Source organism: Oncorhynchus keta, chromosome 15 (genome assembly GCF_023373465.1).
Source record: "Oncorhynchus keta strain PuntledgeMale-10-30-2019 chromosome 15, Oket_V2, whole genome shotgun sequence".
Taxonomy (NCBI): Eukaryota; Metazoa; Chordata; class Actinopteri; order Salmoniformes; family Salmonidae; genus Oncorhynchus; species Oncorhynchus keta.
In genome coordinates this window covers 35,838,719-35,866,267 of record NC_068435.1, presented here as the reverse complement: position 1 = coordinate 35,866,267, position 27,549 = coordinate 35,838,719, and the positions used below count along the sequence as shown (strand labels likewise).

Here is a 27,549-nt window from a genome sequence, read left to right as displayed (position 1 = left end):
TGGGGAGCGTCTGTAACGCCTACAAGGAGAGGAGCGAACAGGTGTAGAGAACACACACATAGTTGCCAGACCTAGTCTGGCTTTAATTCCAAGTTGTTTACAAATTAATAATTGATATGTTGGATTCACGTCTCCATCTCAACCAAAAATATCCCATAGGTGGTGCTGCCCAGCCTATCGTTGTCCCCCACAATAAAATCGGGGAGGGGACTGTGACTCTGTGTCTGTAAATTAGTCACACGTGATATCTCAGACAGCACTGGCTCGATTTTGAAGAAACATTTTTGCGTCTTGCCTGCATCATTCGTAGGGGAAGACATGTTAACTGTTGCCTTGGGGCTGTACATTTAGCCATTTTATAGTTTTTCTCCAATAGTTTAAACTGTTTTCAAACACTCTCTACAGAATAAAACCTACTTCCCTCTCTTTCTGTTCCTTTTCCCTCCCTATGGTTTCTCAGAACTCTAGAATTCCTGAAGCATCACCTTGACAAGATAGCTTCTTATTCCTCAAACATCAATATGCATGCCTGGAACCTCGCGGCAGGTAGCCTAGTGGTTAGAGCATTGGGCCCGTAACTGAAAGGTTGCTTGTTCGAATTCCCGAGCTGACAAGGTAAAAATCTGTTGTTCTGCCCCTGAACAAGGCAGTTAACCCACTGTTCCTAGGCTGTCATTATAAATAAGAATTTGTGCTTAACTGACTTGCCTAGTTAAATAAATAAATAGTTTGGGCTCCAAACCTTCTCAGGTGTGTGCATTTATCTACGTCTGCCACGCTGTCATAGTTACTGGATAACTGGCTGTGTTTGAGGTCCAAACAGTCTGGTGAGTTTGTGTCTGTATACTGTATTTTTTTGATCATGCAATCTTCCAATTTCCATGCTTGTTTTTTGATTATTAATTGTATTTTATTATTACCTCCAGAGAGTCCTCACAACCTTGACTGGGTAAAGTTCATGATGCCGTGCACCTTAACAAGGGCCTCAGGACCAGTGGAAGCAAAATAGCTCCATAACTTCAAAGATTCATCACCATATTGTACAGAATGGTGTTATTTTCTGCTTGTGTATTTTATTTGCATGTCATCCAACAAATGTAAATGCCTGGAGTTTGCTAAATGGCATTGGTATTTGGAGTGGAACCGGTGCTTTGGTAGGATGACATGAAAATAGAGATATTTTGCCACCTGTGTGTAAATCAGCTATAATGCATGTACTATGCAATAGTTAGGGGAGACTGTGGGCAATTGTTACAGTTTAGTCTTTTGATCTATTGCTCAGCGATCACTTTAACTAGGCCAGTAATCTTTTATTTATTAACTTTACATCGGTCTCCTAATCATTCATACCGTTTATATGTCTGTACTGTACGTAAGATGGTCGGATCACAATAGTGATTTTAATCAGAAATGTCCAGACGTTACATTTGCCCCTGTGCCAGAGGCAATTGTAACAGTAGCTGGAGCCAAACGTAACACCTAAAAAAAATATTTAAAAAAGAATCCACTTAACTTCAAAAATATTAATGTTTTTGAATTATATTATGATAGACAATAATTACGGTAACACCCATGTTTGTGCATGACCGTTCGGTTCCTCTCGAAATCATCTGTGCCTGGTTTTCCAAAAGTATCTTAAGGCTAAGTTCATTGTTAGAAATATTAATTTAGCCTTAAAATGCTTTTGGGAAACCGGGCCCAGAATAGTCTTATGGCGCCCAGATCATATCTGCTTACAACTTATTTAGCACTCTACAGGACCCAAAGTCTATTTAAAGTTGAATTTGTATAAGTTATGTATAATTCATACAATCTTAAAGTTAAAATCACTTGTTTCATTCGGCTGCTTGGCTCAGGGTAATTTTAACACTGCATTACCATTGCACCCAACCCAGCAGTCATGACAAAACCTCATGTGCCTAGTAAGAGACAACAAGTGCCACGTCATTCATGTCAATGTTTTTCCCTCATCCATCTACATACACACAATTCCCCATAACAACAAAGATAAAACATATTTTTAGAAATGTTTGCATACTTTATTGAAATACAGAAATATCTCATCTAAGTATTCACACCCCTGAGTCAATATTTTGTCGAAGCACTTTTGGCAGTGATTAAAGCTGTGAGTATTTCTGGGTAAGTATCTAAGAGCTTTCCACACCTGGATTGTGCAACATTTGCCTATTTATTATTTTCACGTTTCTTCAAGCTTGAAATTGGTTGTTGATCATTGCTAGACAACCATTTTCAGGTCTTGCCATAGATTTTCAAGTAGGTTTAAGCCAAAACTGTAACTTGATCACTGAGGAACATTCACTGTCTTCTTGGTTAGCAACTCCAGTGTAGATTTGTCCTTGTGTTTTAGGTTATTGTCCCGCTGAAAGGTGAATTCATCTTCCAGTGTCTGGTGGAAAGCAGACTGACCCATGTGCTTCACCACATTTTTTGCAGTATTAATTTAGTGCCTTGATGGAAACAGGATTAATGTTTTGAATATTTTTATTCTATACATGCTTCCTTCTTTTCACTCTGTCAATTAGGTTAATATTGTGGAGTAACTACAATGTTGTTGATCCATCCTCAGTTTCTCCTATCACATCAATTAAACTCTGTAACTATTTTAAAGTCACCATTGGCCTCATGGTGAAATCCCTAAGCGGTTTCCTTTCTCTCCAACAACTGAGTTAGGAAGGATGCCTGTATCTTTGTAGTGACTAGGTGGTTTGATACACTACATGACCAAAGTATGTGAACAGTGGACACCTGCTCGTCGAACATCTCATTCCAATATCATAAACATCAATATGGAGTTGGTCCCCCTTTGCTGCAATAACAGCCTCCACTCTTCTGGGAAAGCTTTCCACTTGATGTTTAAACATTTCTGCATGGACTTGCTTCCATTCAACCACAAGCATTCGTGAGGTCGGCACTGATGTTGGGCGATTAGGCCTGGCTCATAGTCGGCATTCCAATTCATCCCAAAGGTCTTTGATGGGGTTGAGATCAGAGCTCTGTGCAGGCCAGTCAAGTTCTTCCACATCGATGTCGTCAAACCATTTCTCTATAGATCTCGCTTTGTTCACAGGGCATTGTCATGCTGAAACAAGAAAGGGCCTTCCCCAAACTGTTGCCACAAAGTTGGAAGCACGGAATAATCTAGAGTATCACGTATGCTGCAGCGTTAAGATTTCCCCTCACTGGAACTAAGGGGCCTAGCCCAAACCATGAAAAACAGCCCCAGACCATTATTCCTCCTCCACCAAACTTTACAGTTGTCACTATGCATTGGGGCAGGTCTCCTGGCATCCGCGGAACCCAGAGTTGTCCGTCGGATTGCCAGATGGTGAAGCATGATTCATCACTCCAGAGAACAAGTTTCCACTGCTCCAGAGACCAATGGTGAAGAGCTTTACACCACTCTAGCCGACACTTAGCATTGTGCTTGGTGTTCTTATGCTTGTAACCGGCTGCTCGGCTATGGAAACCCATTTCAAGAAGCTCCCTGTGAACAGTTCTTGTGCTGATGTTGCTTCCAGAGGCAGTTTGGAACTCGGAAGTGAGTGTTGCAAATGAGGACAGGCAATTTTTACGCCCATCAGCACTCAGTGGTCCCATTCTGTGAGCTTGTGCGGCCTACCACTTCGCGGCTGAGCCATTGTTGCTCCTAGACGTTTCCACTTCACAATAACAGCACTTACAGTTGATCGGTGCAGCTTTAGAAGGGCAGAAATATGACAAACTGACTTGTTGGAAAGGTGGCATCCTATGACGGTGCCACGTTGAAAGTCACTGAGCTCTTCAGCAATGGGTGTGGCTTAAATAGCTGAATCCACTAATTTGAAGAGGTGTCCATATTCTTTTGAATACATACTGTACATCACATATGTCAGAGTCAAGGCCCGCGGGCCACATCCGGCCCGCGAGAAGGTTTTTTACGGCCCCTGGGATGATCTTGATTTATTATTAGAACCGGCCCGCAGACCGCAGCAAGCCGGCAGCCCGCAGATCTTTTACACGCACCAATACTACATTTCCCACAATGCAACGGTGACGCACCGAGCAGTAGGCTGCTTCATTTCAATATTTATTGGCACAGCAGTTGTCAGCATCACAGTAAAATTAACTTTCAGATACCCATCAAAAATGGCAAAACGGAAGGTGGACACTGAGAACCGGGGTTTCAAACAAGGTGGGAGTCGGAGTATTTGTTCACGGAGGTAGCTGGAAAACCTGTGTGTCTTCTGTGTGGAGAAAGTGTGGCGGTACTGAAAGAGTATAATCTGAGACGACATTATGAAACGAAACACGTGGACAAAAACAAGAATATGGACATGGAACAAAGGCTACAAAAGGCAGAGGAATTAAAACGAGGCCTCAAATCTCGACAGGCTCTGTTCAAAAAAGCCAAATCACAAGGCCAGGCTGCTGTCAAGGCCAGTTTTATTTTGGCAGAAGAGATCGCTAAATCAGCCCGGCCATTTACGGAGGGGATTTCATCAAAAACTGCATGATTAAAGTTTGTGACGAAGTTTGCCCAGAAAAAGGCAACTCTTTTTAAATGTGAGTCTGAGCAGAAACACCATTGCCGAGAGAGTAGACCAGTTGTCCATCAATCTAAAAGAGCAGCTTGTGAAAAAGGGAAAAGATTTCATTGAATATTCCTTGGCTGTGGATGAGAGCACCGACATTTCTGACATTGCCCAGTTGTCAATTTTCATCTGCGGAGTGGACTCCAGCCTAAGCGTGACAGAGGAGTTTTTGGCTTTACGTCCTATGCATGGCACAACTACGGGGCATGATTTGTATGAAGAGGTGTCAAGATGTGTAAATGAGATGGAGCTGCCTTGGGAAAAACTCGTGGGTTTGACAACCGACGGAGCACCTGCGATGTGTGGACACAGGAGCGGACTGGTGGCGAAGATACGGGAAAAGATGCAAGAGGAAAACGCGACAGGTGAGCTGACACAATGATAAGCTATCATACACCAGGAAGCGTTGTGCGGTAAAGCCTTGAAAATGGAGCATGTAATGAGCATCATCACGCGCACAGTTAACTTTATCAGAGCCAAAGGTTTGAATCACCGCCAGTTCAAGGCATTTCTGACGGAGTTAGAAACGGAGCATGGTGATTTGCCTTATCACACAGAGGTGCGATGGCTAAGCCAGGGAAAGGTGCTTCAAAGATGTTTCGAGCTTCGTGAGGAGATTTGTCTGTTCTTGGACAGCAAAGGGAAAGACACAACACAACTCCGAGACGAAATGTTTCTGTGTGAAATGGCTTTTCTGTGTGACATTACGAGTCATCTGAATGCAATGAACTTGCAGCTGCAGGGTCGGGATCGTGTCATCTCTGATATGTACAGTACAGTGAAGGCATTTAAAACCAAACTGACTCTGTGGGAGACGCAGATGCGGAAAGAAAATTTGAGCCACTTTCCCAGCTGCCAGACCATGAAAGAGAAGCTCTCTACCAGTGCGTTCCCGAGCGCACAGTTGGCTGATAAAATAGGTATGCTTGCCGCTGACTTTCGACGCCGATTTGCTGACTTTGAAGCACAAAAAGCAGGTTGGAACTGCTCGGTAACCCATTTGCTGTTGACGTGGAAAGCTCACCACCAAACCTCCAAATGGAGTTGATTGACCTCCAATGCAATGATGCACTGAGGGCAAAATATGCGGCAGTGGGTGCTGCGGAGTTCGCCCGTTTCCTCCCGACACAATGCCCCAGCTGCGCATCCAGGCTGCTCAAACGTTGTCTATGTTTGGCAGCACATACCTGTGTGAACAACTGTTTTCTTTGATGAACTTGAACAAAACATCACACAGAAGTCGACTTACTGCTGAACACCTCCACTCAATTCTGAGGATTTCCTCAGCTCAGAGCCTTACCCCGAACATTGATGAACTTGTGGAAAAGATGGGACACCACCAAGTATCACCCTCAACCTCAAACAAGTGAACATTACTGTGCAATCACATATTTAGAGTTTTTACTCAGTTCAAGTTTAAAAGTTCAAGTTTAATATTTGTTTTCACTGCATGTTACTTCTCCTTAAACAAAGTGTTGTTTTTGATTAATAGATTTTTGCACTTTATTTTATTGTATTTCAATCCAATTATATTTTAAAAATATTTCAGTTGAGTGGATGATAGAAAATTGCTATTATTGTTTTTTTCTTTGAAGTAAATTTAGCCTACTTTTGCTAAAATAGAAAATATAGGCTACTGATGGTGCCTTGAATACCGGTTTCTTTCATTTAATGTTCATGTTATGGGGATTTTTATATAAAGGAAATTTGTCTTTTGTGTCTGTTGAAAATTAAAGATTACTGACAGAGCCATAAGAAAATATTGCTTTATTTATCTGATCATATTGGAATATATTTGTTAGGTTTTCAGTAGGTTCAATTAGGTTCACTAGACTATATGCGTCATTTAAAAATTTTTCAATGAACATTCGAACAGTCCGGCCCTCGGCTTGTAGCTAAATTTTTTATTTGGCCCTCCGTCCATTTGACTTTGACACCCCTGCTGTACATCATCCAAATAGTAATTAATAACTTCACCATGCTCTAAGGGCGATTCCAAAATCCAAATGTTTTTTTCCCAACTATGTATAGGTACCCTTCTTTGCGAGGCATTGGAACACTTTTGTGGTATTTGTGGTTGAATCTTTGTTTGAAATTCCCTGCTCAACTGAGGGACCTTACAGATAAAGGGGTACAATGCTTATTGATTTATTGACATTTCAGCTTTTCAGTTTGAATTCATTTGTAAAAAAAATCAAAAAACATAATTCCACTTTGATATTATGCAGTACTATGTGTAGGCCTGTGGCAAAAAATGATATTTAATCTACATGAAATTCAGGCTGAATGTGGAATGTAGAAAAGGTCAATGGGTGTGAATTCTTTCTGAAGGCACAATGGAGCTTGCATGGCTGATGAAAATAATGCTAGTTTGAACTATTGGACATTAATACTCAGGGCAGTATATGAAAAATACAGCCAGTGGTTAAAAAAAACTAGTGAGATATTTGGCTGTAACTTTCAAGCAGGGAGACCCCAGATGGGCATGTACTGGGTGAGTTTCATCACTCTAGCTTGTATATGTTTGTAGAAATTCAAGGTGTTACAATTGCTCCCTGTTAAAATTGCTCCCTGTTAAAATTATATAATGAAATTAAGTTTATTTGAAGTTTACATGAAACCAGTTTATTGTCTTTGATCCCCAGCTGTGTGTCAAACAAGTTATATACCTTTTACTATCTTTTAATAAATACCATACCACATTTTCAGAATGGTTTCATTAGGTTGTGTCGATGAGAATGGAGATTACAATATTAATGACGATATTTGATCATAAACCATGAGTTGTTAAGAATGGTTGAAGAACGTGTTTTTGTATTTTGCATTTTACCACAGTGCGTCGTGCATTATGCATCTATAGCATTTTATGTATTAATAACCACGTAGAATTAGGAATGAGAATATTAGAATGGACATGCACCTTCTTTTGATGGTCTAAAGATCAGCCATTTTGGTCAAGGAGTTGGCCAATCATAGACCTAGTGGTATTAGACAGAATGTGGAGATCCTGCCTGTGGGGGGGGGACTGTGGTTACCTATGTTACCCCATTGGCACACAGCAGAAACGTAACCTTTTTCAAACGCTATTTACTTGTCTGCTTGTTTTAGTCAATTACAAAACTACATTTAAGAAAAGTACAACATGCCTAAAGAATACTTTTCAACATTGTCTGCTCCCTAGCATTCTCACTACTTAGAAAAACGTTATATTGTAAGGCTTTCTTCATGCCCCTTTTCATTCTTTATTTAACCAGGTAGGCAAGTTGAGAACAAGTTCTCATTTACAATTGCGACCTGGCCAAGATAAAGCAAAGCAGTTCGACACATACAACAACACAGAGTTACACGTGGAGTAAAACAAACATACAGTCAATAATACACTAGAAAAATAAGTCTTTATACAATGTGAGCAAATGAGGTGAGATAAGGGAGGTAAAGGTGGAAAGAAAAAAAAGGCCATGGTGGCGAAGTAAATACAATATAGCAAGTAAAACACTGGAATGGTAGATTTGCAGTGGAAGAATGTGCAAAGTAGAAATATAAATATTATTATTATTATATTATATATTATATAAATAATGGGGTGCAAAGGAGCAAAATAAAGAAATAAATACAGTAGGGGGAGAGGTAGTTGTTTGGGCGAAATTATAGATGGGCTATGTACAGATGCAGTAATCTGTGAGCTGCTCTGACAGCTGGTGCTTAAAGCTAGTGAGGGAGATAAGTGTTTTCAGTTTCAGAGATATTTGTAGTTTGTTCCAGTCATGAAGGACTGATAATGATGCTCGCAGCCACTTGAGTGAGTAGCTAGCTAGCTAGCTAGCTACCGACCCGAACGTGAAGCTAGCCAAGACCAACAACACAAACAAACAAACAGACTATACTGTCACATGTAGTGAATGGAGTTACAAATGGTCTGTACTAAACACGTTTCCCACTTTCCCACACCTAATAGCTTGAAGCCATAGGGCTCTTGTCACAGGCTCTACTTCCCTATGTAGCATTGCAAACCGTAGGTCAGGATTTTTGACCTGGCTACATGTACATTGAACAACAAAGCAGCCTTTCTGCATGATTTGTTATATCTGTGTAACAAAAAAATCTACGACGAAGTTGCCTCTTTTACAATGGGGGTCAATAAGAAAGAATGTTAGTTTTCACCAATTTGTAAGCGTGGTCGAGGGGACTTTCTTATTATTATGTGAATACCGACTGAGACTATGGTTTGACAGTGCTGTGATAAGATATTGTGTAAAGTAATGAATTTGAAATTATGCCAACATTCCATTCAAACAATGCAATCAATCCACAGCCATACACTGGCTGAAATCAGTTCATGAAAGGATATTATAAACTGGGTGGTTTGAGTCCTGAATGCTGATTGGCTGAAAGCTGTGGTATATCTGACTGTATACCATTGGCATGGGTTACTGTTCTCACTGTTCTAATTACATTGGTAACCAGTTTATAATAGCAATAAGGCACCTCAGGGGTTTGTGGTTGTGTCGTGCATAAGAACAGCCCTTAGCCATGGTATATTGGCCAAATACCACACCTCCTCGGGGCTTATTGCTTAAGTAGCACTCACAGCTTTCTCAAGAAAACAATAATTTAGACATTGGTCTGTTTACATATATTTTAGGGGCTATTTATACAGCAAATTTGTATAAAACCAGTGTAAACTGTATTTCTAATTTTAGGTTGACAATTTTATTACACAATTTCTGATATACGTATATTACATCCCTTACTTTTTATTTTCCTGCATAAGTAAATTATGCCTCTACTGCCATTCATTCCAATTAGGCTGGTTTGGATTTCTACCATACCAAAATGGCTGCTATTTTAGAGTTAATGAAATAGCCCGCTATAGTCATTTAATATGGTATGGTATCCATGTTAATAACTTGCACTGCATTCCACTCCACCTTCTACTAAAAATAAAACAAAAACGTAAACGTCTTCTTTTTTTGGGCAATATATGGGTACCCTACAAGCAGACGAGACAGACCATAGTATTTGTCTTGCCAGTGCTAATTCTACCAATTTCAAAGGGCTGTTGCAGTCTCATATTTACGGTAATAAATATTACGTCACGATTTGAGCCGAAGTGAGTTTGCGATTGCGCACGGATCTTCCGCCTTAAAACATTGGGAACATCTCAATTGGTCCCTCTGGTAGTCTCTCCTCGTCTCCTTCTCAAAACCCATTGGATCAGAAGGTCAGAGGGGCGGGACCTCTGGCTTTTTCGTTCAATGGGTTTTGAGAAGGAGACCAGAAGAGAGGACGCGAGGAGGATCGTATTGAGATTGCCATTTATCAACATTACGTATTGATATTGCACATTAGCTTGTCAATTGTAGACTATTTACTTCACACAGAGAATAGAAATCTGTCATTTGGACTAGACAAGATGGCCAGCTGTAATTTTCAGTCGCAGTTGTTATCCATTATGGAGGTATTAGCTAAAGCAGCTGTGGCAGAAATTAACAAACGTGTTGATGATAGCTGTGCAGTTATACGGTTGGAAATGACCCAAAGCCAGCAAGATATTGATGTTCTGAAAAGGAAGTGTCAAATGATGGAAAGCGAGCTGAAGAAGACACGAGTCAGGAGAAAAGGTAGTAGATGTGTTATTCATGAAATATTGTATGTGAATATCTGACTGAATACAATTATTATTATTTTATTTTACCCCATGGCATCAGAGAGATCGTCATATCCAGTCAATATCGTTTTGAACAAGCAAAGGAGTAACTCACAGTGGAGAGATGGAGAAATGGCTGTTGAAGAGGACTCTCAACCCCAGGTGTGATGCATCACCTTTAACAATTACAGAGACCCTACCTCTTGGATAAATTCTGTTATTGGAATATCAGGAGAATTTACAGCTTTTGTGTGATTCATGGGTATGAAAGGGGTTAGATATGGTGTGTCCCAGAGTGATAACCTCAGTCCCCTGTTACAGCCTACAGATGTGGAGCAGAGAGCAGAGACTGAACCCATACTTATCAAAGATGAGGAGATGGCAGAGGATGTGTGGAAAACGGACCCTCGGGAAGAGCTCAGGATCACTGGAGTGGGTGGGTGTGACCATAAGAGGTACCTCTCTGTCTATGGAAGACTGTGGGTGTGGTGGTATGCGTGTTCACTGGCGTCAGTTCAGCTTAACCTAGGGCAGGGGCAGGGGTTCCCAAACATTTTTGACCGCCGAAAACTCTTGTGAACCCAAACATGTGAAAAAAATTATGTAATTAACAGCCAATGTTTACTTTTTTTATTTGGGGCTATAGGAGTCAATTGAAAAACATTCTAACAATATTTCTGATTGTCTTCTCAACTCATCATCACATATGTTTAATGTGGGGCTATGACCGTCAATTGCAAATTAGTGTATTTCACCACCACTAATGAGATGGGTGTTCTTGATGCATGTCGTGTCAGAGCTTCTCAAAGTCAGGGGGCGTGGTCGACAGTGCGCAACTCATCTCTGCTGTCACATTCAACCTGGACGAGAGAGCTGAATCCAGCTTCACACAGATATGAGCTGGCGAAGGGTACCTTGAGTTGTATGGTGCTTTCAAGACAACTGGGAACTCTGAAAAATACGAGGTCAAATCATGACGTCAGTATAATTCAGGTCGGATAGTAGTAGCTCTAGAAAGAGGCCCGAGTTGCCGAGTTGGAATTCCAACGATTTTTGTGGAAGTCTAAACCCATTTACTGCATTTCTACACAATTTAAAAACTCTAAAATGCTACTTGAAGGACAGCAAAAACAAACAAAAATGACCCTAGCCATTAATTATCACCTAAATATTAGGTTTAAAGGTCTGTGAAATGGCATATACTGTACAATATCAACCACAACTCAACCTCATCATTAAGTGACTAATTTACTTGTGGAACGGCGCACACAGTGCAACATGAAATAGATGCATAATGCAGACAGCGACTTCAAAAGCTGACTTCCGTAGGTGGCGCATGAGTTTTAAGTTTGGAAAGCTATTTTGTCAGCATAAAATTGCACCTTTTATAATAAAGGATTGCATGCATCTATCTTTGCATTTGCAGACTAATGTAAGATATCACATTAGGAATAGTAGCTTGAGTTTATTGCATAGTCATCATTTTATGTAACTCAATCACTATTAGCAAATCAGACCGTTCTGAACAATGTATGCCTGAGCACGTAGTGACATAGAGTAGGTCTCATCAGAGACATTTCTTCTCCTTTCTTTGCAGAGGAAAAATGTGGTCTTTTATAAACTAATTTCATGCAATTATACTACACTTCTACACACCATTTTTTAATATGGCACATTAGTAGTCATTGTAAATAATAATTTATTCTTGACTGACTTGTCTAGTTAAATAAAAAATTAAAAAATACAATTAAAATAGCCTAATCTGCTGACTGACAAACGGATCAGTAAAAATGACCTTGTCTTGAATGCAACCATCTAATCTAGGCTGAAGAAAGTGGGAGACACAAATTGTACAATATGTTGTCCATCTAGCCTGTAAGAGGACACTATTTTTCACCCCCAAAAAGCTTTGAGTGGTACTGAGGGCCGATGCCCTCTGCTGGTGCCAATAAGAGAAGAGACTGTTCGCTCATTTGGGAGTTGAGAATTTTGATAACTAGAGACCGACTAGCCTCTTTTCTTTGTCTTCTCTTTTCAGCGATAGCCATTTGCTTTCTAAACTATGTTTTTCCTACAATTTTGTATTTTGAAATATTGTGATAGGCATATTTCTATTAAACTGCTTTTCACTGACCGCTGCAACATAACAATCAGCTATTTGGTAGGCTATTTGCTGCACACGCTGATGGGTAGGCTGGCAGCTTCTCTCTGAGGGAAGCTTCGCATGGTCCTAAAGCCAGCCAATCTATGTGCTAAACAGCTGTTGCTTTTTAATCGCCATTGGAATGATTAAGTCTACTTTTTGGTAGCCTACTTTTACAATTTTAGTCTTGACCTAGGACATAGTGACTGCCATACCCAACTGACGCCCCTGTGCACGTTCCAAATTGCTACATTGGTGTTGAGTGTTTTATGTTCTGGCATATGGAGTGCACGTACACACGCAATCAATTCTAAAGCAGTCATGTTTTGCAACCGTTAAGGGTCATTTGTAATGTTTATTTTTTGTTTATTCCCAAATATTTAGATTCTAGTTCCAAGGCTGGGCAACCACAATCCTTTGAGCGCTGTGATGAGGACTTCATTTCACAACCCAACATATCTTCTGAAGACTCAGTGGAACATTGCCCCAATTCTGATGGTCCAGAGGAACCAGGCACACCCCGGCTCAAATCTACAGAGGTGTTTAGCACAGAGCAGCACCAGCCAGCCGAGGATGAGGACTCACTAGAGATAATGATGGTGAAGGAGGAGAAAGAGGAGGAGCTGGATCAGACCACGGCCCTGGCAGGACCTGACCAGTTTGTCATGGATGAGACTGATGGGCAGCTGTGGACCTCTGTGGATCCAGATAGAGACACTGACCCTGATGGCCACCCAGATTTCTCCTTTCATGGCGCAGAAGAGTACTCTCAGAATATCTCAATTTTTCCATCTCACAGTGGGCTCCCATCCCTACCTACTATGACAGATGATGTAGGACCATCGCTTCACTCTAGAGGGAAATCACATGCTAACATGTTCAGTGCAGCAGCACACATGAAAAGACATGTCAGGACATTGGCTGATGAGACTAGACAACAGATGCCAGAAGGACAGAGCAGTGAGACGCTGAACTCAAATAATGATGGAAATAGTTTAGCTCTACAGCCAAGGCAGCATCAGCACAGGGCTTCAGAAGCAACAGTGAGAATGAGTGAGTGCATGACAGGGTCAAACATGGCCACCACCTCCACCTTCTCTGGATACAGCCTGAGTCGCAGTAGTTTTAACATGGTGAAGAGAATGAGGACTCAGTGGAGGTCGGGCGGCACCACTGAGAGGCGTTTCAGCTGCACCTTCTGTGGGAAGAGCTTCCAGCGTTTCAGCCAGCTCAAAGAACACCTCCGGAGTCACACCGGAGAGAAACCGTACACCTGCGAACAGTGTGGCAGGAGTTTCACCAAGCAGTGCAACCTGATCAGACATGCTGTGGTCCACAGCGGGGAGAAGCCCTACGAGTGCACACAGTGTGGGAAATGCTTCACCCGGCGCTCCAGTATGAAGTCACATCAGAAAACTCACATAGGAGAGAGTCCAGTGTCTCAACATGTGGTACCTGCATACCCTAAAGTTTAATGTTGTCTCAGACGAGATGGAACAAATAGTAACATAATTGTAGCATTTTTTGGTAACATTTTCTATGTGAAAATGTAGGCAGAAGTTATTTTGAGACATTTTGACAAGCTTTTCCTCTCTATATATTTTTTTGGACTGTTGACTGCACCTCACTTTCATTTTAACAACCTATTTACAACTGGTAACATTGTGTATTTGTACCACAAAATCATAAAAAACATGTTTATATTCAATTAAAAATAATATATATTAGAGTCATTTAGGAGCCATTTAGGATGTATTGTCTAGTTCGTGTTTGTCTTTCTGGGATGTCACTTGCCACAAGGGGACAGTCTCATATCAGGTCAGGTTAACTCAACTTGATTTCTCAAGTTATATTTTCACCTGACTCTGTTGCTGCCTTAAAATGTTAAAGGTGCACTATGCAGAAATCGCTCCGCCATTTCCTGGTTGCGAAAATTATAATAGTGTGCCTAATTTCAGTTGGTGACAAAACAAGGAAGTATAGTGTAGAGAATCATTGTACAGTCGTGGCCAAAAGTTTTGAGAATGACACAAATATTAATTTTCACAAAGTTTGCTGCCTCAGTTTGTATGATGGATGGCAATTTGCATATACACCAGAATGTTATGAAGAGTCATCGGATGAATTGCAATTAATTTCAAAGTCCCTCTTTGCCATGCAAATGAACTGATTCCCCAGAAAAAATGTCCACTGCATTTCAGCCCTGCCACAAAAGGACCAGTTGACATCATGTCAGTGATTCTCTCGTTAACACAGGTGTGAGTGTTGATGAGGACAAGACTGGAGATCACTCTGTCATGCTGATTGAGTTTGAATAACAGACTGGAAGCTTCAAAAGGAGGGTGGTGCTTGGAATCATTGTTCTTCCTCTCAAGCATGGTTACCTGCAAGGAAACACGTGCGGTCATCATTGCTTTGCACAAAAAGAGCTTCACAGTCAAGGATATTGCTGCCAGTAAGATTGCACCTAAATCAACCATTTGTCGGATCCTCATGAACTTCAAGGAGAGTGGTTCAATTGTTGTGAAGAAGGCTTCAGGGAGCCCAAAAAAGTCCAGCAAGCGCCAGGACCGTCTCCTAAAGTTGATTCAGCTGCGGGATTGGGGCACCACCAGTACAGAGCTTGCTCAGGAATGGCAGCAGGCAGGTGTGAGTGCATCTGCACGCACAGTGAGGTGAAGACTTTTGGAGGATGGCCTGGTGTCAAGAAGGGCAGCAAAGATTCCACTTCTCTCCAGGAAAAGCATCAGGGACAGACTGATATTCTGCAAAAGGTACAAGGATTGGACTGCTGAGGACTGGGGTAAAGTCATTTTCTCTGATGAATCCCCTTTCCAATTGTTTGGGGCATCTGGAAAAAAGCTTGTCCGGAGAAGACAAGGTGAGCGCTACCATCAGTCCTATGTAATGCCAACAGTAAAGCATCCTGAGACCATTCATGTGTGGGGTTGCTTCTCAGCCAAGGGAGTGGGCTCACTCACAATTTTGCCTAAGAACACAGCCATGAATAAAGAATGGTACCAACACATCCTCCGAGAGTAACTTCTCCCAACCTTCCAGGAACAGTTTGGTGACGAACAATGTCTTTTCCAGCATGATGGAGCACCTTGCCATAAGGCAAAAGTGATAACTAAGTGGCTCGGGGAACAAAACATCGATAATTTGGGTGCATTGCCAGGAAACTCCCCAGACCTTAATCCCATGGAGAATTTGTGGTCAATCATCAAGAGGGGCGGGTGGACAAACAAAACCCCACAAATTGTCATCTCCCGTCTGGATTACTGCAACTCGCTGTTGGCTGGGCTCCCTGCCTGTGCCATTAAACCCCTACAACTCATCCAGAACGCCGCAGCCCGTTTGGTATTCAACCTTCCCAAGTTCTCTCACGTCACCCCGCTCCTCCACTGGCTTCCAGTTGAAGCTCGCATCCGCAACAAGACCATGGTGCTTGCCTACGGAGCTGTGAGGGGAACGGCACCTCAGTACCTCCAGGCTCTGATCAGGCCCTACACCCAAACAAGGGCACTGCGTTCATCCACCTCTGGCCTGCTCGCCTCCCTACCACTGAGGAAGTACAGTTCTCGCTCAGCCCAGTCAAAACTGTTCGCTGCTCTGGCTCCCCAATGGTGGAACAAACTCCCTCACGACGCCAGGACAGCGGAGTCAATCACCACCTTCCGGAGACACCTGAAACCCCACCTCTTTAAGGAATACCTAGGATAGGATAAAGTAATCCTTCTCCCCCCCCTTAAAAGATTTAGATGCACTATTGTAAAGTGGCTGTTCCACTGGATGTCATAAGGTGAATGCACCAATTTGTAAGTCGCTCTGGATAAGAGCGTCTGCTAAATGACTTAAATGTAATGTAAATGTAAATTCGGACAAACTCCAAGCATTGATTTTGCAAGAATGGGCTGCCATCAGTCAGGATGTGGCCCAGAAGTTAATTGACAGCATGCCAGGGTGGATTGCAGAGGTCTTGAAAAAGAAGGGTCAACACTGCAAATATTGACTCTTTGCATCAACTTCATGTAATTGTCAATAAAAGCCTTTGACACTTATGAAATGCTTGTAATTATACTTCTGTATTCCATAGTAACATTTGACAAAAATATCTAAAGACACTGAAGCAGCAAACTTTGTGTAAATTAATATTTGCGTCATTCTCAAAACATTTGGCCATGACTGTACAATCTAAACCGCTGTGAAATATCTTTTCCATAACCAAAAATCTTGTATTTTCAACAGTTTTGAAGCTGGTGTACAACATCGAAAGTAAAAGACACAAAAATGGAAGTTATGAACGATAATCATAGAAGTAGCGCACATAGAACAGATATACCGCTTCTTAGACTTGCGTTAAATGAGAATGACATACCTATAACTCACATTTCTATGTGAGTTTTGTCGTGTCGCCCTGAGTTAGATATTGCAGCTTTAAGTTATTTGTCAACTCAAAACTAGTCAATAAAATATTTAAGTATAATTGACTATACATGTTCAATAAGCTTCACATGTTACATCTGGAAACTACACTTTTACTGTGTACATTGTCTAATCTGACACTACACCAGTACTGTATGAAGATGGTAATCTGAATCGAAGGTCATTAGATACTGTAGATATCTAAATAGATTAGAGAAATTGATATGATTGTTAGTTTGAATGATTTACTGGTTCGTTGATTTGCCAGTCAACAGAGGCGGATATAATGGTGGAGATGTACAGAAAGAGAATGTGAGAGAAAAGGAGAGACTCAGGAAGTCAACAGGGGAAGTTTAGTGGTTTCTTGCGTCATTGCTTGCTGCTGCTTGGTTGTGCCTGTGCAGAGTGAAGGTAGGAACAGTCTTAACTCTCTTACACTTTCTTATTCTTGTTTTTACCTCTAAGTCACCCCGAAACTGGACAAGAGCAGCAGTGACAGTGTGTTAGATGTGGGATGGTAGGGGTCAGGGGGATGGAGAGGTGGGGTCAGGCTCAGAGGCTTTATGTTCTACAACAGGCCTGCAGTCACAATGTACAGTTAAATGGACTTCAGCTGCAGTGAGAGGACCACAATTGCCACGAGAGGCCGGGAAGAGAGGGTCACAGAACAGCCAAAGACTTGGTTTGGGGTGTCAGGGTGTCCCATCAGCATAGAGAGGCTTGATTGAATTTGAAGTGTCCCCAGATCACAGCACTGAGAGGGCGACTGGGAGTATTGGAGTGAAGGGTGTGGCTTGTTTATTTTGTGAACAAAATATATTGGAGGAAAGTGAACAGTTATGTATGCTGTAGATTGTGAGTGATGCACAGTTTGATTTTAAGTGATCATATTAAGTGTTGTGTTGGTGTATACATATGATTTTGCTGGTTTCTTACTTTGCAGAGTGCCACAAACACAACGACATACCGCATGACCCAGCTGAATAGCTTAACACAGCTCAGTATAGCACAGTAAAGTAATGCACTTCACCCAGTTAAACATAAAGCACAATAAAATCCAATGAAGAAAACAACACCGCCTATAATATTAACAGCACATTGTAAATGTATATGAAATCCACGTTACCATACAGAAAATACATATATTAGACAATCACGCACACACCTAGTTGACAACAGGGCTGAATGTGAGAGGTTGAGGCAGGAGAAAAGAAGAGATGCGGAGACTCCGGAGAAAAGGAGGGAACAATGAGAAGGTGTTTGGCTGTCACCTGTTGGACCACCTGGCTACAAGCTGTCAGGAGAGTAAGTCCCATGTTCCCTCAGTCTGTTAGAATATGTTGTATCTGAATAAGTTAAATATTAGCATCCTGTTGTTCATCCCTGTTAGTTCCATAGTATTATCATCTTGTCTGCCTCTCAGTTCCTCAGGTGCTGCGAAGCTGCAGTGAATTCATTGAGAAGCATGGGGTTGTAGATGGGATCTACAGGCTATCTGGGGTGTCATCCAACACGCAGAAACTTCGGTAAGCGTACGTGTGTATGTGTGTGTGTGTGTGTGTGTGTGTGTGAACGCTCCTGCGTGCTTGTGTGAGTCCATGTGTTTCTATGTGGTCAAGTACAGCAGTGAAATGTAATGTGTTTGTCTCCAAACAGGGGTGAGTTTGACAGTGAGGGAACCCCAGATCTCAATAAGGATGTGTACCTGCAGGACATTCACTGTGTCAGCTCTCTCTGCAAGGCCTACTTCAGAGAGTTGCCCAATCCTCTCCTCACATACCAGCTCTATGACAAATATGCTGTGAGTACCTGTCTTACTTGATAGTAATTCAGATACATGGACACCAGGGTTGCTTTCAGTTGGAGCGAAAAGGAGAAAGCATTGTGACACGGAAAATGAAGTGTTTCTATTGGACACGTTCAGGTATGTTCAAAATGTACCCAGTGAACGGGACCCAGCATTAAAGAGATTGAACGGGACTCACTTACAAATTCGTGCCATATTGTATGAATTGGAATTCATGTCACACGAAATACAGGAAAGATAAAAGTTATTTTTTTAAATTTTAATTGCAGGACGTAACATATCATACGAAATGTATGACATTGTACTAAATTGTTAAAATATTTTTGGGACCCGTGTTTGGCTTGTGAGCGCTACTTTTAAAACTACTGGCTGACATTATACAAAACCTTTATAATGCATCTTTAAGATGGCATATGGCTTTATGTATCAACCTCACACACCACTTAACCCCAGGAAGCTGTGGCAATTCAGCTGGAGGACGAGAGGCTGGTGAAGATCAAGGACGTGCTGAAGGAATTACCCGCTCCCCATTACAGGTAAACCTGTACCTATTCAGACGTTTTTCATTGAGAAAGAGTAAATGTTTGCTATGTGTAACCGACGTGAAATGGCTAGTTAGCGGTGCATGCTAGTAGTGTTTCAATCGAAGAAGTCACCTTGAAGTAGTAGTTTCCTTTGCTCTGCAAGGCTTTTGTGGAGCGATAGGTAACGATGCTTCGTGGGAGGCATTTGTTGTGTTCAGAGGGTACCTGGTTCGAGCCCAGGTTGGGGCAAGGAGAGGGACGGAAGCAGCACTGTTGCATTGGTGCCGTGACCCAGATCACTCAGTTGGGCTTTGCCCAGCTGATGGGGTTGCTGCAGAGGAGGAGGAGGTCAAAAGGGGGGGCGAGAGTAACTGGTGTGAAATGGCTAGCTAGTTAGTGGTGCGCAATAGTAGCATTTCAATCAGTGATTCCACTCGCTCTGAGACCTTGAAGTACTTGTTTCCCTTGCTCTGCAAGAGCCGTGGCTTTTGAGGAAACATTAAGGAATGATGCTTCGTGGGAGGCAGTTGTTAATGTGTTCAGAGGGTCTCTGGTTCGAGCCCAAGTTGGGGCAAGGACAGGGACGGAAGGAATACTGTTACATATGTGTAACATTGCTGGAACCATCTGTTTGTAACTAGGGGGACTGTACATTTTGCTATGTGTAGTTTTTCTTCAATAGTTTCAACTGTTTTCAAACTAACTATAGAATTAAACCACTTCCCTCTCTTTTTGTCCCTTCTCCCGCCCCCTGGTTTCTCAGAACTCTAGAGTTCCTGATGCGTCACCTTGTAAAGATGGCTTCTTATTCCTCACACACCAACATGCATGCCCGGAACCTCGCCATTGTTTGGGCTCCAAACCTTCTCAGGTGTGTGTATCTACATGAGAAAGAAAGACATGAACTAGATAGAGATAGTTTAAACAGTGTGTTTGCATTGTTCAATATTGTTTAACCCGCTGTTTGCAGGTCAAAAGACATTGAGGCGTCAGGGTTTAACGGTACTGCAGCCTTCATGGAGGTGAGGGTCCAGTCCATCGTAGTGGAATTCATCCTCACCCACGTGCCCCAGCTGTTTTCTGGTTCAGGTACATCACCTCTTTCTTGCTCTCTCTCTCTCTCTCTCTCTCGCTCTCTCTGACTGTTTCCATTTTTTTTTTACATTACAGCCTTATGCTAAAAATGGATGAATTAAAAAATATTCCTCATCGATCTACACACAATACCCCATAATGACAAAGCAAAAACGGGGTTTTAGATTTTTTTGCAAATGTATATAAACAAATAATTACATACCTTATTTACATAAGTATTCAGTACCCTTTGCTATGAGATTAGAAATGGAGCTCAGGTGCATCCTGTTTCCATTGATCAACCTTGAGATGTTTCTACAACTTGATTGGAGTCCAGCTGTGGTAAATTCAATTGATTGGACATGATTTGGAGCAATGATGAACGGAGCAAAGTACAGAGAGGTCTTTGATGAAAATCAGCTCCAGAGTGCTCAGAACCTGAAACTGGGGGCGAAGGTTCGCCTTCCAACAGAACAACGACCCTAAGCACACAGCCAAGACAAATCAGGAGTGGCTTCAGGACAAGTCTCTGAATGCTTTTGAGTGGCCCAGCCAGAGCCCAGACTTGAACCCGATCAAACATCTCTGGAGAGACCTGAAAATAGCCATGCAGCTACACTCTCCATCCAACCTGACAGAGCTTGAGAGGATCTGCAGAGAAGAATGGGAGGAACTCCTCAAATACAAGTGTACAAAGCTTGTAGCGTCATACCCAATAAAGCTTGAGGCAGTTGTTGTGTTCAGAGGGTATACACATCACAGACAAACTGAATTGGTCCACTCACACAGACAGCGTCGTGAAGAAGGTCGCAGCAGCGCCTCTTCAACCTCAGGAGGCTGAAGAAATTCGGCTTGTCACCAAAAGCACTCACAAACTTCTACAGATGCACAATCGAGAGCATCCTGGCGGGCTGTATCACCGCCTGGTAAGGCAACTGCTCCGCCCTCAACCGTAAGGCTCTCCAGAGGGTAGTGAGGTCTGCACAACACATCACCGGGGGCAAACTACCTGCCCTCCAGGACACCTACACCACCCGATGTTACAGGAAGGCCATAAAGATCATCAAGGACATCAACCACCCGAGCCACTGCCTGTTCACCCCGCTATCATCCAGAAGGCGAGGTCAGTAAAGGTGCATCAAAGCTGGGACCGAGAGACTGAAAAACAGCTTCTATCTCAAGGCCATCAGACTGTTAAACAGCCACCACTAACATTGAGTGGCTGCTGCCAACACACTGACATTGAGTGGCTGCTGCCAACACACTGACATTGACACTGACCCAACTCCAGCCACTTTAATAATGGGAATTGATGGGAAATGATGTAAATATATCACGAGCCACTTTAAACAATGCTACCTTATATAATGTTACTTACCCTACATTATTCATCTCATATGCATACGTATATACTGTACTCTATATCATCGACTGTATCCTTATGTAATACATGTATCACTAGCCACTTTAACTATGCCACTTTGTTTACTTTGTCTACATACTCATCTCATATGTATATACTGTACTCGATACCATCTACTGTATGCTGCCCTGTACCATCACTCATTCATATATCCTTATGTACATATTCTTTATCCCCTTACACTGTGTATAAGACAGTAGTTTTGGAATTGTTAGTTAGATTACTTGTTGGTTATTACTGCATTGTCGGAACTAGAAGCACAAGCATTTCGCTACAGTCGCATTAACATCTGCTAACCATGTGTATGTGACAAATAAAATGTGATTTGATTTGATTTGGCTGTAATCGCTGCCAAAGGTGCTTCAACAAAGTATTGAGTAAAGGCTCTGAATACTTACGTAAATATGATATTTCCGTTTCTTATTTTTTAAATAATTTTGTAAAATAATCAAAAAACGTGTTTTTGTTTTGTCATTATGGGGTGTGTAGATTGATCAGCGAAAAAAAACTGTTTTATCCATTTTAGAATAAGGCTGTAACGTAACAAAAAGTGGAAAAAGTCAATGGGTCTGAACACTTTCCGAATGCACTGTACACTCCCTCATAATCTCTCATATCTCCTCCCTTTCTTGTTCATCTCCTTATAAAGGTATTGGTCTGGAGTGTCTAAAGTCATTCCCATCTCCCTCTATACACAATCCAGAGAAACGTTTATTCCCAGCCATTCCACTCCAGTTAGGCAACATCAGCCCAGGGGACGGCCCCCCGGCCATGCGCTCCTATCACGCCATCATCGACGGCACAGACAAGTAAGCAAATTAAAAATGTCAAATTTATGACAATGTAGTAGTAGGGAGTAACAGTATAGTGGTTGAGATAGGTAGAGATTTCGTGGTCGCAATCGTAAAAGGTAGACTAGTACTAGAGGGGATAGTTCTTCTTCCATGAACAGTTCACGTGGTGAAGAAAAACTCCTGGCCCCAGTAACAGTAGTAACATTCTCTACAGGAGGAAGGGATCTCTCAAGAGCAGGAAGTGGAAGTCCATCTTCAATTTAGGAGGCAGACTCCAAGACCCGAGAGGAAGGAACAAGAACTCAACCAAAGGTATGCGCCCTCTCCCATAAGAATCAGTGCCACACTGATGTTGTTATCGTTCAATACAATGCATAGCTTTGCAATGGTAATAATGATTCATTTTGAGTTGTAAAATCATCTCTCCATTTCTCTGTAGAAAAAGAGAGAACTGTCTTAAGGCCAGCCAAGAGCATGGATTCCCTGAGCTCAATGCCCTATTCGCATGAAGGTACACATCCTTCCTTGTTTACCCACTCCTCATCTATGGTGTATAGATATTAGTGAACATGTTTGTAGAGTAATCCATGCATGCTGCTAAAGCATACTTACATTTCTGTGTTCAGTAGTACTATAGGCTTACACTTATGACAGTTTCATCTGTAGACTAATGTGACTGTTTACCATACCTCACAGGTTCCAGACAACGAGCCCCTTCCACTGTCATATCCCCCCTGGCTCAGCCCTCTCCCTGTCCCCAAGGTGGTGCGGATGAAGGGGCATCCACTAATGGTAGTGATGTGGGCAGCGGGTATGCTGTGACCTTCCGGAGGGGTCAGGGGGCTAGTGTGAGTGTAGTGAGCGGGGGCGGGGGAACCAAGGGCACATACAGTCGACTGGGCAGTCACTGTAGTGGGGGCAACAGCACTGAGGCTCTGCAACCCCCATCCAGATCCCCAGGAATCTCCAGCAAAGCGGACCGGCGGGCAGGGATACACATCTCCGGACCTTTCTCAGTCACCGTCCCCCTTCACATCACATCAGGCCTGGCCTTTGGGGTGCTGCAGGGAGGTGGTGCAGAAAGGCGAAACCATAGCGGAGGAGAGGGGAGCCGAGATAAGGGAGAGGAGGGTGGGGAGGGTGTGAGACAGGAGGGAGGGGAAAGGGCAAGGCACATTCGAGTGGCAGTTGTGGGGGAGGACGAGACTGATGGAGTCAAGAGAAGAGATCAAGAGGTATCGGAGGAGAGAAGAGATATGGATGATAAAGTTGAAGGAAAAGAAGACAGAGGAAAGGAGGAGGAACTGAATGGGGACTGTGTATCTAAGCCATTAGAGGAGAGGGGTGAAGAGGGTGAGGGTGGAGGAGAGGATAAAGTAAACCATGAAAACGATGAAGAGGAGGATGAAGAGGGAGAACACATGGGTATGTCTGATCATTCATATATTTTAACAATCATAACACATTTGTGCAATAAGGGAAATGAAACTGTGATTGATCCTGTTTGGAGTGAGTTTTTTACACTTGTGAAAATTGAATTATTGACAATTGGCAATTAACAATCTAAGTTGGATAGGACTTTTGTTTTAATCTGTCAAATCTACATATCATTGTCAGAAATCAAAGGCTCTGTGCAGACTGCCCTGGATGCCCGAAATGGTGTCAGAAATGAGGCAGCTGCCACAGATGTGCCGTACCCTATGACAATGGAGGAGGACGATGCACAAGTCCAGGACTGTCCACTAGACTTTCAGGATACTTTTGGATTCCTGGACCTCATGGACAGCAGTGCTTCCACCAAGGTGTGTGTGCGTGTGCACGTGTGTGTTTCATTATTTAGTCATGATCCTAACCTCTTTTCTCCCAGATGTTCCAGGCGTTCTCAGTAGAGCCTCATCATGCGGAAAATGAGTATGAGGACGAGCTGGAGCAGAGATCCCCTGGACTCTCATATGACAAACCAGACTCTGTCACACAGCCACCTGTAGACACACAGACACAAATACAGACAGGCTGCCAAACAGAGACACACACACTGAAGCAGACACAAACTCCCACACACAGACCTCTAAGCTTTGATCAATATGAACGAGCCAACAAGTCAATGAGTCTACCGTACATATCCAGGCCCTTCCTGCCTGCTCGCTGCTCTTCCTCTGAAGAAAAGGATAATGACGACGAAGATGCTGATTACGACAGAGAAGATGAGGAGGACAATGATGACATGTTCTGTAAAAGTCTACCATCTAGTTTGGTGTTCAATAGACTGACATGGAGTGGGCCTCAGCCTGACATGGAGAATGGTTTGTCCCTCCCTGCTAAGCCCTCACAACAATTGGACAATGCTTCTGATGACAGGTCCATAGGAATTGGTCTATCACAGAGTTCTGAGGCCAGAATGCCTCCTGAGCAGTTGGACATTGATTCCCCTGATTGCTGTTACCCATTAGAAGAGGTCTTGAGGCATAGCAAGGCTGAAGAAGAGAATAGACTGGAAGCGATAGACCTGTTGGAGGATACAAGGCAGGATCCAGACAACCAGGAGATTGACCATGCAGACACACTGACGAATACATGCACAGAAAGGTAAGCCGAGGTGGGTTAGGAAGCGAATCAAGAACAGTATATCAGGATAAATGTACATGATAAATGTTACCTGTCATCATAGAGCTGATGTCTTACTCTTCACTTTACAGCACTGTTGTCACTTGTCACTCGGTTGAAACAAGCATGATGAAGGAAGAGGAAACACCAGGTGACATTGAGAGAGGCCTCGCTTCAGCATCCTCTTCAACTGACTGTGAGGAGGCCTCACTGCAGACCACTGCAGAGGAAGAGGACACTGGAGTTCACCTGCAGCTCAGAGACGAGGAGGACCTGAAGAGTCACTGTGGTGAAGGTGTGATTTCAGAGGGTTACAATGGCGATACCGTGAGCGAAGCCGAGAAAGAAGATTCACAAGAGCATTTACTCTCTGCCTGTCGTATAGTTTCCTGTGCTGAAGAGCCAAAGAACATACTCAATGAGCGATTGGAGGTAGTTTCAGCTGGGGGCGCAATGGAGCAGCCTGAAAATAGTGCTGAGAGGGATAGCGAGGGAAAGAAGGAAGATGTAGAGGAAGAGATGGAGGAAAGAGAAGATAGAAATGGGGGGGAATTTAACAAACAAGAAGGAGAGGTAACAAGAATTGAGACTGAGGAGAGAGAGGTATTAAAGGAGTTGGAAGAAACAGAAGGGGAGGACTTTGGGGCGAGGGAGCAAAAAGGAATGATTGAAGAAGAGGAAAGGGTAGCAGGTGAGGAAGGGGAAGTAGGAGAAGAAGACATTTATGAGATAATGAGCGTATTAGCCAGGGATGACATGATGGAAAGTGGAGATAGGAAGGATAGGGAAGGGGAGACTGAGGAACGTAAAGTTATGGAGGAGGTGATAGAAACCAAAGAGGGAGAGAGTATCAGAGTACAGCAGAAAGAGATAGATAAGGAAGGAGAGAGGAGGGCAAGTGAAGAGATGAGTGCAAAAGAAGAGACGAAGCGAGAGGTGGAAGGAGTGGATACCATGGGAGAGACTGAGGAAGAGGCAGCTGAAGAGGGAATGAAAAATATGTTGATTAATAATGAGGAGCATAAACAGGACCTAGAGGCCCAGCATGTTTTAGAGAGAAGAGAAAGAGCTATAGATCTGATGAAGGGTGTTGAGGGAGATGAGGAGGGAGATAAAGAGATGGAAGTGGGAGGTGTCATCAGGAATGAAGAAGGAGATAGTATACATGTGGTCCAACAGGAGACAGAGGAACGTGAATCAACAGGACCAAATAAGGAGAACCAAGAGAGGGAGAATGAAGAAGAGACAAAAGACCAACTACAGATACCAACAATAATAGAGGAAAGCGAGGAAGAACTGAAAGAGGTCCAGATTTACATCAAAGAATTGAATGAAGGACAGAAGGAAGGGAGAGGTAGTAAAGTGGGGTCTGAAAAAGGGGTGGGGAGATTGCTGGTCAGGTCTAAACAAAAAACACCCCCTAAAGTGTTTCAAGCAAGATCAGTGCCAATGGTACCACCCAAGCCACATCACTGCCGAATAACTGCACTGAACCTCAGACAAGAGCAGCAGAGGGAGAGAAGAGAGGCAGACCGAGCCAGGGGGAAGGGAAAGGTACACAGGGCTTTGGGACAGCAAGATAAGGCCAAAGAGAGAAAGATGGAAGGAAAGCTAGAGCATGACCAAGTCTGTGAGACAGAACAACAGTGGAATGAGAAAGGGGAAGATGAGGGGAGAGGCTAAAGGGAGTGGCAGGCACAGTGGGGAGGGGAGAGGAGGAGAGATGTGGAAGAGGGGGGAATGAGAGACATGATGAAAAACAGTCAAATAAGTATGTGTTTTGATGAAGCTGTTGAAATGGAAATCAAGAGAGGGTGCGAGGAAGAGTGCAGTGAGAGGGAGAAACAGAAAGATTGAGGATATGAAGTCCAATAAAGAGAAAGATGTGGACAAAGACGCCAGTAAATGTTGTAGTCATCGACTCTGTCTGGACGGTTAGTATACAACTGATCATTTATATACAATATATAAATACATAAACATTTATTTTACATTTTTATTATACTCCCTGTATAATTCAGCCTGGGCCAAGAACCGGCCCACTCAGACTCAGGGCAACTCTGAAAACTGATCCTTCGCACTCTCTCTCTCTCCCTCTGTAAATGTCCCCCCTTTTTTTGCTGGTTTTAACCTATTAATGTAACTTACCATTTTAACTGTTTGGTTTTAATCAATCAGCAAAGAGCTGTCAATGTACACCAAGTATGGAAATCTCAGGTATCACATCTCATGCATAACCACAATGGGTATTGTTAAGAGTGAGCAAGCAAATGGTGAGAAAGCAAATGTAATAACCTCTTAGGAGTTAATGAGGGCAATGTGTTGTCATTTGTGTCAATTCCATAAAACAATGAATTTTCTGTTTTATTTGTTTTTGTAAATACACTTCTTCTGCAAAGAAAAGTGTCCGTCGTATTTGTATTTTCAAAAATAATTTCACTAGTAGCTAGCAGACAATAAAAACAGGTAGCTAGGCGTTTATTACTGATTTCAAATAAATATCCCATATAAGTGCA

General features: G+C 42.6%; 2 protein-coding genes across 5 annotated transcripts in view; both read left to right on the top strand.

The window, feature by feature from the left end:
- Positions 1-27,526, top strand: part of LOC118395234 (rho GTPase-activating protein 30-like) — a 77,624-nt gene extending 50,098 nt beyond the window's left edge. Inside the window, exons 1-14 of one of the 3 annotated variants that reach the window (XM_052463937.1) lie at positions 14,266-17,218; positions 17,751-18,112; positions 18,231-18,333; positions 18,464-18,608; positions 19,068-19,150; positions 19,902-20,009; positions 20,109-20,227; positions 22,285-22,444; positions 22,644-22,741; positions 22,869-22,940; positions 23,126-23,854; positions 24,047-24,231; positions 24,297-25,015; positions 25,126-27,525. In XM_052463937.1, coding sequence (XP_052319897.1) covers positions 18,025-18,112; positions 18,231-18,333; positions 18,464-18,608; positions 19,068-19,150; positions 19,902-20,009; positions 20,109-20,227; positions 22,285-22,444; positions 22,644-22,741; positions 22,869-22,940; positions 23,126-23,854; positions 24,047-24,231; positions 24,297-25,015; positions 25,126-26,716 — 4,200 coding nt within the window. In that variant the 5' untranslated portion in view covers positions 14,266-17,218; positions 17,751-18,024 and the 3' untranslated portion in view covers positions 26,717-27,525. Of the gene's footprint in view, positions 1-14,265; positions 18,113-18,230; positions 18,334-18,463; positions 18,609-19,067; positions 19,151-19,901; positions 20,010-20,108; positions 20,228-22,284; positions 22,445-22,643; positions 22,742-22,868; positions 22,941-23,125; positions 23,855-24,046; positions 24,232-24,296; positions 25,016-25,125 lie in introns of those variants that run through there. The other 2 variants (XM_052463939.1, XM_052463938.1) reach the window with 2 other exon arrangements.
- Positions 9,866-14,115, top strand: LOC127905945 (zinc finger and SCAN domain-containing protein 2-like). 2 transcript variants are annotated; one of them, XM_035788475.2, is made up of 4 exons: positions 9,866-10,213; positions 10,301-10,401; positions 10,561-10,675; positions 12,767-14,115. In XM_035788475.2, exons 1-4 carry the CDS (start codon positions 10,006-10,008, stop codon positions 13,855-13,857), a joined length of 1,515 nt encoding a protein of 504 aa, XP_035644368.2. In that variant the 5' UTR covers positions 9,866-10,005; the 3' UTR covers positions 13,858-14,115. The 2 variants fall into 2 exon arrangements, with proteins under 2 accessions (XP_035644368.2, XP_035644370.2); XM_035788477.2 differs by having other exon boundaries at positions 10,561-10,694.
- Positions 27,527-27,549: the final 23 nt, after the last annotated feature.

Excerpts from the sequence above, each read along its gene's own strand:
- LOC127905945 (XM_035788475.2), top strand. The coding sequence starts at position 10,006 with ATGGCCAGCTGTAATTTTCAGTCGCAGTTGTTATCCATTATGGAGGTA. Across the intron at positions 10,402-10,560 it reads AAGAGGACTCTCAACCCCAG|CCTACAGATGTGGAGCAGAG; the intron begins GTGTGATGCATC and ends CCCCTGTTACAG. Across the intron at positions 10,676-12,766 it reads GCTCAGGATCACTGGAGTGG|ATTCTAGTTCCAAGGCTGGG; the intron begins GTGGGTGTGACC and ends CCAAATATTTAG.